Genomic DNA, 11,321 nt, shown 5'->3' with positions numbered 1-11,321 from the left:
TCAAGAGACAAAAAAATAAAAATAAAACAGCTGTTCTTGTACAGTGGAGTTGTTAATAGAACCATTTCACATTATATGCACAAAATCCACTAAGGGTTATAGGCAACAAATTAAATTGGGAGGAATGGAAAAAACTGAAAAAACATTTTACCAAGAAGTTAATGATGTAATGCAGCAATACACATAAAAATTTAATAGAAGCAGAGGTTAGCACAGCAGAAGACATGAAGCAATTCAAACTGCATTCAAAGTAACTGCATGGGTTGGCCTGGTGCCTGCTGCTTAATATTTCACCTCAGCACCCAGGAAATCCCCAGTTCACGTTCCTTTCTTCCAGCTTGGAGGAACAATGACCACAGAGCCTCTGCACAGGAAGGCAAATTTTTTTATCACCTTTGTATTTCTTTTTTATCAGTTTTCAACCTCCACAGTGGATGATGGTTAAACAGACAAGTGCCTGGCTTCCCCCAGGGATCCCCAAGCCACTCCCCAGATGGAAAATACTGCCAGAATCGAATGCAATCCCAAGGAGCAGCACCACTGACACTGTCTACAGAGAAACAGTGGAAGCAAAAGAAGTGATTATTAAGTATGAAGAGCTGCAGAACTCCTGGGGCACTGAATTGGACACCAAAACCTGCCCAGGCCAAAGAAATAGTGCTCTAATCTAAGCCTCAGTTTTCCAGAGGCTGTGTTTAAGTCAAGTCAATTATAATTTGCATCATCTTCTAGGAAGAGTGCTCTCTTCTCTTTTTCCTCCTTGTGCTTTAACAGGGATAAGGAAAACAGAAAGTTGTCTTCAAGGGACTGCAAAAGAAAAGAAGCCCATAGCAAGCAGCTCTTAACAGCCAGCTGCATGTATTAATACTAAAACATTTTAAAACAAAACTGTCAAGCTGTTAAAATGTTATTTAGAGGCTTGTAAGCATGCCCTACTCATGTAATAACAAGATCTAATAACCAGTAAAACAACCAAGCACTGAAAATAAACAACCATCTGGATAGCATTTTGCTCCCCCACCTCCAAAAAAAAACCAAACCAACAAATCCAGAAGAAAAGAAGTTCAGAGCAAGCACAGAGGATATGAAGTGGCCAGCTAAAATGTAGGGCTTTGGGAAACCACCAAGTTCTACAAAAAAAAACCCCTCATCTTACCAACAAATTCTATTTGGTTAGAAAATATGTATTTAATGGCAGCTTTTATAGTAAACTGATGTTTTGGATACCAAGAATTGTCTTCACTATGTCCAACAGTTGTGTTCTGTTGTGCTGCTCCTGCTCAGATTTTTCTTAAGTACTACCTGACTGAAATTAATACAATTCCAACCTGCTTCTCACCTGTCAGAAGGGAAAAAAAAGAGACAATCTGCCATCACTCACAGCACTTCCATACTGCTGCTTCTCTGGGGAAACTAAATTAGCACCAGGAGTTCCTGGAGTTCCTCCCTTTGGAAAGGATCTCCCTGTGAAGCTGGTGGGAAGAGGAGATTTTTCTGCAGCAGTTCAGTAAAGACCCACTTTTCTCTGACTACTGCTCACACAATCCTTAATTATTATGTTGATCCTTCTCTGAACCAGCTGCTGGCATTTTTTTTTTCACCAAAAAATCATCTAGGCAGAATTAACAAAGGATGAGAAACTTGAGTTTATAAAGGTCAGCTACAATATTACACATCTGAATTACTTTCAGACAGCTTCTGCTGAATAATAGATGCAAAACTCTAGTTCTGCTACAACCAGGGATTTGAAGACTCCCCTGAGGCAGCCTCACGCTCCCCCAAACACCCACTTTTCCAATCCCAGAGCTCAACATCAAATTCCTTGGGTTCTATTGATGTGTTGTCCTTACTTTTGTAAGGACAATTATTGATGTGTTAACCTGCCCCCCTCCAACTATACAGAATCCAGAATATTTCTGAAAGAGGAGCGGAATGTCAAACCATTGTGCAGGCAGGACAGATTCAATGCCAAATCCAACTGCACCCACAACTCTGACTCCCACAAAGCACTCACCACACACCTTTCAGGGAAGAAATGCTGTGCATCATATACAATCCAGTGGTACAACACAGCCCTACCACCTTTTTCCTCTTTCCTCCCCAGTTAACATCTGGTACATCTGGCACCCATCATTATGGGTCCTATCATTGGTACCCATCACTATCAGGGCACAGAGTGGGTGAAAAGGCAGGATTTGGAAAAAAAGAAAATGAGAATTGCTGAAAGTTCTCACAGGCCACATTGATGCATTTTGCAGCACAATTCCAGCACGCCAGCTCCTTACCTCCTGGAAGTTGTGCTGTGTGAATTTGTCAGCGATCCTCAGCAGCTCGCGGCACGAGTGAGTGTCAGCGAAAGCCCGGATGCCCAGGCAATTGGAAGGGTCCAACTGTCTCTTGAGGAACTCACAGCAAGCCTCCTGGATCTCGGCCAGCTGGAGAAGACAAGCAGCTGGCAGCAAGGTCTGGACATTCCCCTCTTCCACGGTGATCTGCGAGGTGTAGGCGAAGTCGATGAGCAGCTCCATGGCGCGCTCGTCGATGTCCCTGATCACCACCTCGGTCTGCCGCGACTCCGCCAGCTCCCCGGTGAACATGGCTCGGAAGTAGGGGCTGCAGGCCGACAGGATCACCCTGTGGGCGTAGATCTTCTTGGCCCCCACTACCAGCACCACATCACAGAGCTCCCTGTGCTTCCTCAGCAGGTTGATGACCTCCAGGGTCTGCCGGGGGTGCTTGTCGGAGATGTAGGGCATGCGCCCGGGCTGCTGCACCCCCTCAGGCAGCTTGTTGGGGTCTCCGAGGGTGCAGCGGCTGGTCACGTCCATTCCGGTCTCTCCTGGGCGAGTGCTGGCACACCTGCAGCGCAGGAGATACAGATACAGCACCATGGTCAGGGATCCCAGAGCCAGCTGGGATCTGAAGCTCCACAGCTCGCACCGAGGGACACAGACACAAGCCGTGCCCGTAAGTCCACAGCCAGGATGGGAAAACAAGCACGTGACCACATGAAAGAGGAATCCATCTCCAAGCAAAGCTTGCTTAGAAGTAAACAAATGCCAACTTGCAGCAGGCTTCTATTTATTGCTATTTTTATAGGCTTTTGATGACACACGGCTGTAATATCCAGCTACATGTACATATTTATGAGCTGAACCTCGCAGTAGCCTCGTGGAGTAAAGGCACATTGTCCCCATTTCACAGAGTGACTCAAAGCACAGATTAGCTGGCTTGCCCACTGTCAAATGCTGGAGTTTTCTTTGACAGAGGTGGAGATGGATTTCCAGTTCTGTGATTTAACCAAACTTTTCTGTTCTACCTACATTTTTAATGGGGTCACTCATCACTGTAATGTCTGAACACACTCAGCTGTCACACAAAGTTCAGGAGCTCAAGATGGCCTGCAGAGTACCATGAGCATCTTTCAGGTTCACAAAATACCCATTTTAATCATCACCTCTTCAATTATCTTTGAGCTATGGAGTCTCCTGACTCAACCCACCCTCCCTGACACGTGTCAAAAGAAGGTTCATCTTCCCCAAGAATGCCAGAAGGCAGGTAAAACCAAATCAAACCAAACAGGAAAAAGATAAAACAAGGATCCACCACTATCAACCTATCAAAAAAGGAAGAACGGGAAATCGGGATGGTAACTTCAGGAATGAAAAATCACTTAAGAATACATAAACTAAGTTACTGACACAGAGAAGAAACACAGTCTCTTCCCAGTTTCAGAGGCAATTAGGAAAAACCGGGAAAGTGCTGCCTCTTTCCACATCAAAGGAAAACCATCACTTAGAGCAATTAAAAGACATTGAGCAAAATATCACAATATTGATGGTTTATCACCACTGAAGATGTACTGAAAGACCCAAAACATGCTGGCCACTACCAGTTTTTCCCTGATCCACTGGCATTTGTGAGCTGTCACTACCCCACTGTTCAAATTAAGAGTTAAAAAGAAATCAAGCTTGGCTTTGCCATGGCTCAATGTAATTTGCAACAGGCTTGAAGAATTAAAAAAAAGACCTCACATCTTTTCCCCTCATTATTATGTCAAATGCACCTTCTAAACACTGGGAAACCAGTCTCTGCAGCAGTTCAGATTATTTACTTGCATCTTAGCCTGTTCTCCCATTCCCTCCACACCCTCTTCTTGATCATCATATTCAGATGTTTTAGACCATTACCTCTTCCTCCTATCTTGGTTACACAGATCCAGCTGGGGCTCCCCTCTGGGTTTTGCTGCTTGCTCCTGCTCAGCCTCTGCACCTTAAATGCCTTGGATTTTTATCTCTGCTCCATCTTTTTTTACATCCATCACTGTTCTGCTTCCCTGACACCTCTGACAAATCCTTCTGCTCTTACACTGCCTCTCACTCTCCTTCACCCACTCCTGTCCCTCACAACCCAAATTAACCTTTGGGGGGTTTGACAATCATTCTCAAAGCTCTGCCAAGCTCCTCACAAACAATGCATAAACTAAATTGCCCTTGCAGCAACACACACCAACCACAATTAACAGTACCCCTGCAAAAACCCCAAGAAACCTGGGCTGAAGATTAATTTACCTAATTGGCTTATTTTCACAGTCCTTAGCAGCCAAGGCCAGAAGGTAAGTAATTTAATCCCTCTACCAAAAGATGGAGAAAGGTGGTGACAAACATTCCCCTGTAGAGCTTGGCTCTTGCTAAGCAAGCTAAACCTATTTTATTGTGCATTAAGTGTTTTGAACTTTGTCAAACCAACCCTTGGAAGGAAAAAAAAACACAAAAAGAGCTCTTTTAAGACACATGCTACTACAGTTCTGGACAGTTTGTCTTGACCAGGCTGTCAGTCAAAGAACAGAAGAAGCATTTTTCAAATAAAAACCCACTTCATGTAACTACAGCTCAGAAGAGACGGTGCACATCCAGGACAGGGCATCCTTTTGGAAAGCACACAACCCCTCTGTCCCACCTCTAGGTTTTCCTGAAAGCACACAACCCCTCTGTCACACCTGTAGGTTTTCTTCATCTCCCCCTAAAAAGAGCCCTAAAGCAGATCTCAGAGTGGCACAGGTTCTAAACACAGACAGATGAGATTAAGGCCATGCTGCCTGAAGAAATACACATTATTCCTGCCAATCCCACAACCCAAGACTCCCTGCCAACACAGGGCAATGGGATGTACCATCTTGTGCCACAGGATTACTTACAGATTTAGGCAGTAGCCCTTGTCTTTCCTAGCCAGGACAGAACAGGATTTTTCTGCCCAAATGAGGCCCCGCTGAACACATCTTTAACTCACTGAAAAGGTGTCTGGTTAGCAAGAACTGAAATCATTCCTGCATTGTTCCCACCAGCATTTATCTGAGAGCCTGCATTGTACTCAGCCTCCTCACTCCTGGGGAGAAAGTGCTGGTTAATGATTAAAGAAGACTGAATGGATGGAAAAAAGAGTAACAACCAAACATTCCTGATTCCCCCATAACTTATCTCTGGGTGGTACAGAAGCCAGTGATCAATTGGCTTAAGAATTTCCAAGCTGGATCAACCCAGATGCTTGATGTGAAGCTCGGTGGGTTGCTGCTACACACAGGCACAGAAGTGTGAATTTAAAGGACACCTCTGCTGGCTTGTGTCTCCACAAAGATTGTAATTCCACTGCATTCTGCGTGCATTATGCATAAATATGCACAGGGAATGAAATGATGAGTCAGTAGCTCAGAGGTGTGAAAGACAGAAGGCAGCACTTGATTCTCACATGGCAGGGGAGCTGCCTCCCCCTACACAGAACTCAGAGCTGCTCCTGAATAGCCAGGGTGATTAAGGAGGGCTGAGGATCCAGAGGAAATGTGTGTGTGTGTGTGACCGGATAAAACATTCACACCCAGCTATGCAGATATTCTGGGATTAGCTTCCATCAAAATGCAGGGCTGGGGAAATCAGCAAATACAATGGGATTAAGAAAGGGCTGACAAAGGATCAGTTTTTGTAGCACACTGCTGAGAAGTACAAATGGGAACACAGGCAGTCTGCAACACTAAGCTAAATAAACAGGCTGCTCTGCCTCCATTTTATTCCACTAATGCCCAAAATTTCATTCATTAACAGGGGCATGTATGAGACATCCATCCTCACAACAGCTCCTCCCAAAGTTCAAAAAAATACCTAATAACACACATCTAGGGAAAATTCCCTCCCATGTTGTCATAAGGGCACCTTAACTTTCAAACCTGCATTTTTTAAGACAATGTGTGCTTTAGCACAAGATTACAAACAGGCTTTAACACAGTTCAGCAGAAAACAACAGGCTGACCTAAAGCTTATGAAACACACATTTCAGGCTAAAAACATCAACTGAAATCCAAAAATCATACATTGCTAGAGTGGATTTCAGTGGGAAGAGATTTTAGTAGCAAGTAAAAATAACAAACCAAACTGGTAGTGATTTCTGTCAATGCCTTGATTTGAAATTAAGAAATAGTTCCTATACTCATTACAAAGCTGCAAGAACAAGGGCCATGGACTTGGCCCACCACAACATGCCAACCAAGTAAATGGAAATGCTTTATTGTGGCATCAGTAGTTTAGGCATCAAGTTAGCTAGAAGTCTGATTATCAGGAAAAATACCACTGATTCATTTTCTTGCCTAGCTAGTAAATTCTAGTAAGTTTTCTCAACAAACTTATGCAAACAAGCAGATAAACATGACTGAAATACTATTTTACATTACACAAAAGGAAACCAGCAAGGACCTGGTGTATTTGCCTCTATTTATATTGCTTGGTTTGAATTTTACTGACCAAGAACAGAAAATTCAGTTTCACCCTGACTGAGGAAAACATCCCAGTCAGGGTGAAACTGAGGATGCCCATACTCTGGAAGAGGAGGTCATTACTGGAGCCTTCCAAAACCTTCCTGAGCCTTTTGTAGTTTGTTTTGGGCAAGAGCTATGTCCAGGTAGTTGGATAACTCCTGAGCGCACAACCAGGATCTGAAGCCTCCTTCCTCCTGCTGGGTCTGGCTGCTCTGATTCAACACTGCTGTAAGCTGGGAAAAAGCTGCCAGGAAAAAGCTGAGTGAGGAAGAGCTGGGAGAGCTTCCCCAGTTTATTTGGGAGCTGCTCAAGCCCTCCTGCCTGAGCTATGTTAAAGATATGTCTGCAGCTGACTGTGCACCCACCCATCCTGAACTGATTTCCCTCTTTCCTTCCTCACCCCTACTTGCCCAAGGAGTCCAGGACTCCTGTCTGGCCCGGGCCATCAGATCTGCTCTGCCCTCCCCAGCTGGGTGCTGTGGGACCATGCCCTTCACTCAGAGGTCCCTGCTACCTTGTTTTTCCCTTCAGCAAAGCCACATTCTCTTGCTGAGAGTGAGCAAGAACAGCCTGCCCCAACCACCCCTTCATTCCTAATGCAGGGTAAATCCTGTTTGCAGCAGCAATTCTGTGTTCCCTGCTATAATCTTGACAGGAATAGCTGGAATTCCTTGTCTGTTCAAGCTGTTCCTCCTCCCCCTCTGAATGTTGTACACATTTGATACCATCTCGCTGTGTTTATTAACCCATTACTGGCCAAGCCCCACTCCCCTCTTCCACAGGTCATGGGGTCTCTCACTTCTAAAAGTTTTGGTCGATTAGTGTATTGGAGTTAATGGCTTAATTACAGCTTTAGTCCATGAAATTCCATTTGTCTTGTTTTTCTCTCTTCAGCCCATGTTGTTTGTGCTCTTGGGGCTGAGATTTGGATCATTTGTCCTTGGTCCCCGGCTAGAGCAGGAATTGTTTTGTCTCCCTGCTCTGTGCAGAGAGCTCATAGGAAGCCCAGACTCACTAAAGCAGCCCAGAATGTGAAAAATATAAAAGCTCAAACCTGAGGCACCACCTGGGCAGGCAGAGCTGCGGATCATTATTTCTCCTTTCTGCCCCACCTCACGTGGGGGTGTTAAATTGGCTTCAGAGCCCTGAGTAAAAGGATAAAAGAAAGTGCTCTGCCATCTGCATAGCTGGAGTTCATAGGAAGATCTGTGCCTAAAATCCAATCAGGAACCTTTTATCATTTTCTGCTAAGACAGGCAAAAGGAGGAGAACAAACAGAGATTTTAACAAGCCACACTGAGGCCCTTAAAACAGGCGAGTGTATTCCAGAACTGGAGTCCACAGCTCACAGCAGAGATGTGCTTGTCAGGCCAGGCTGCAGCAATAATAAAAAACTCCACTTCTTCAGCTCTGTGCTGCTGCCCACCACAAAAACTAAAACTGAGTGGCAGCCAGAACTTCCACAATAGCAAGCCCAAGGCCACAAACCCACAAACAGACACAAACTCCAGCACGTGAATTCTCTGCCTCAGTGTGACACAGAAAACAGCAGGCACAGAAACAACTTTAGAACCTCAATCTTCCCATCAGGAACACGAAAAGTAGGGAGAAAGCAAGAACACAAGTCAAGCTAGTCACCAATTTTATGTCATTCTGCAAAAACATCTAGATAAATGGAGCGCAACATCAAAACCTAAAAAGCTGGTTAGATTTAAACAATCTCCACTGAAGAGGGCTACAATGAAAGAAAGCTCATCTGCTATTTAATCCATCTTGGAGGAAAAGGAATTCACTGCAAAAGTCACATACAGCTCCTCACTGACCAAACCACATTTCTTATCTTGGCACAAATGCAGCACAATACCCAGGCTCAGCCTCTGTCATGTCCCAGGTTTACTCACTGCTGAACTGCAGCAGCGGCACAGCAAATTAAATTCATTAAAATTCATTTAATTAAAACGGCATTGTGCCATTCTTCAAGGATTTAAGTGGCTTCTTACTTCTTGCCTCCTTACACAGAACCCAGGCTAATGGTTTCTGTGGCTAAGAATGCTCTGTATATTCATCTATGGTTAAAAGCCCTGCCTTCCCTTACATGAATGTTTATAGATTTACCCACAATAAAGTTCTCCTTCTTTCAACATCCCAAAGAGCACAAACAGACCAAGCAAGCTGCCTGAGTTCTCTCCAATCCATTCAGAGGTGAAGAACTTCAGGCAACTTTGCTTCCACACAGCCTGCATCATGTACAGAAATGTATCTGCTGCTAAATTCTGCTGTGGGATTGCCATCAAGCAAGGAAAATCAACAAGAACTAGCAGAGAACCACGTTTGCAAACCTGTCATCGTGCTGAACTACTGTGATAACTTTTCCCTCTATGAGAGAGAATGTTTTTGACACAACCACAGCAAGAACTCCCCTGAATTAAACTTCAGCTGCATCTCCAGCTCATTAGAACTGAGGCAGCTGGTATCCATAATTAGAAAAGGAAATCTCCTTTTCACCCAAGACCTCACCAAACTCCCTTCCTTAAGGGAAAAATAATGCCCCTTGGAAATCAAGTTTAAATTTATTCCTAGGCAGTCTATTTTCCACAGCTTTGATACCTAAGTAATTAAACACTGAGTTTTAAACATGATAGTAAATGGGGGAAGTGGAAAAGGGGATGGAGAACTACAGTAACTTGTCTTCCATACTCTTCCTTAAAGACATCTGGCCTTGCAAATATTGAAAACTAAATACATTTAAGAAAGGACTAAAGAGGAATTATTTATTTCCCAATTCCCCATAGCCAGGCTTTAAAAAAAAAAAATAATCCAAAACCACACAAGATTTTACAGTCCAGGCACACAGAAAACCAACCCACATGATTTATCCTGTTTGGGGAAGAGAGGAACAATTGTTTTTGTGTCTTACCTGCGCATTGGCTTTCCGTCCATGCACCGTGAAGAGAAACCTTCACCCTACACTTCAAGACCTGATCCAACGGGGAAACAAAAAAAAAGAAAAAAAAGGTGACTTCATATGAGTTGCTTTTAATTTTTGATGGAATGCTTTGCTAGGCTCTGTCTCTACAAATGAACTGATATGTTTTTGGTATTCTGATAGAATGGCGTTGAGTTTTACATCTCTTGTGTCTCACTACTCATGGAGACTGATAATAGAATAACATCTTTTAAAACACCTCTCAGTTACCCTGTCTCTGTAAAAAAACTAAGAAAACCAACAATTTCCAAGTGAAAATAACCTTCTTTCCCCTCTTCAGTCTCCCTCTAAGAGAACAGAGCTGCCCACAGCCACGTCCTAATGTGCCTTTGAGCTCTCATCCAGTTATAGGTACACATCCCAGATTAACAACACCTGGACTGCAGAGAATAAACCAGAAGAAAACATCACCAGCATTAAAAACACTTCCACCATGGCTGCACAAAGATTCCTTACCAAACAGAACACACACATTATAAAGTCAGCAAACTGCCTGCCTCCCTGAATCCTTAAAACTGTTCCACCAAAGGGAAAAATATCTGAAGTGACAGGGTGCTCACTGTCACTCCTTGCTCGGAGCCAGGAGGTATCTCTCCCTCACACATTTAGCAGAGATTTAAGGCAGGCTGGCACCTAATAAACAGCACAGCGCTGCTCACCAGCTACACTGCAGAGCCAGAATTTGATAGAAGATAAAACTTGTGTCTGGAAATTGAAGATAACTGTGCCCCAGAGGTAAGAGGGATGCTAATAATGCTACTACATCTGCAAAGATGAATGATGCTGCCTGACGTTCACTACACTTCCACTCGAAATATTCATTTTCTGAGAGTAATAACAGTTGCAAACTGCACAGGCCTTTCATATTCAACCACTAACTTCTAATTCTAATGTAAATTAACCCTTTTTACAAGGGCATCACTTGCCCCAATTTCATTTTTGATAGCTATTCACTTAGGAATACATTAAATTCAATTATTATTCAAAGCAATAAGCCTAACTTTTTGTAAAAAGAAAAAAAAAATCTATTAAAAGAACAGAAAGGTGTTCTGCTTCCACACTGATAGTCACAGGCTTCTACCCCTCCAGAAACGAGCGAGAAAAGGGAAATCACTGAACTATGGGAAAAGCAATGACAGAATGAGAATGAATTAAACCTTAAAATAAACACAGGTAGCATTCACAAGAGGAAAAAGAAAAATTAAATTTAGGAAAAGCAAGATCATCTTTGGAAGACTGGCACTGTCAGACTGGAACCCTGCATCCAACAATAAGCAAAATATTTAAATTAAACTACAGAACTGTTATAGCTACGTGAAGAAGAACCTTATTTCACAGGCAGCGCTCTCTAGGAGCATTATCCCAGACACACCAGCGGAGCTGGCTAATGAAGAATAAGCCCAGACTTGCTGTCTGCCACACTTGCAAATTACTCAGGTTCGCAGCTCCCTGCAAATAAAGACAGGCAATTCCTCCCGGTTAGGGCACCGCATAGCGATTCCGAGGCGAGCTCGGGGCACCGGGCACCGCGGC

The 11,321-nt window shown here is 43.7% G+C and overlaps 1 protein-coding gene across 3 annotated transcripts in view; it reads right to left on the bottom strand.

The window, feature by feature from the left end:
* KLHL20 (kelch like family member 20) overlaps positions 1-11,132 on the bottom strand; it is a 26,032-nt gene extending 14,900 nt beyond the window's left edge. For 2 of the 3 annotated variants that reach the window (XM_005430875.2, XM_031065188.1), the window contains exons 1-3: positions 11,115-11,132; positions 9,720-9,780; positions 2,286-2,859 (exon numbers count right to left, since the gene is read on the bottom strand). In XM_005430875.2, coding sequence (XP_005430932.1) covers positions 2,286-2,859; positions 9,720-9,742 — 597 coding nt within the window. In that variant the 5' untranslated portion in view covers positions 9,743-9,780; positions 11,115-11,132. Of the gene's footprint in view, positions 1-2,285; positions 2,892-9,719; positions 9,781-11,114 lie in introns of those variants that run through there. The other variant, XM_031065187.1, reaches the window with a different exon arrangement.
* Between the last annotated feature and the right edge of the window lie 189 nt (positions 11,133-11,321).

Source organism: Geospiza fortis, unplaced genomic scaffold, assembly GCF_000277835.1.
Source record: "Geospiza fortis unplaced genomic scaffold, GeoFor_1.0 scaffold250, whole genome shotgun sequence".
Lineage (NCBI taxonomy): Eukaryota > Metazoa > Chordata > Aves > Passeriformes > Thraupidae > Geospiza > Geospiza fortis.
Note: the sequence above shows the minus strand (reverse complement) of the source record. Positions and strands in the feature narration are given on the sequence as shown.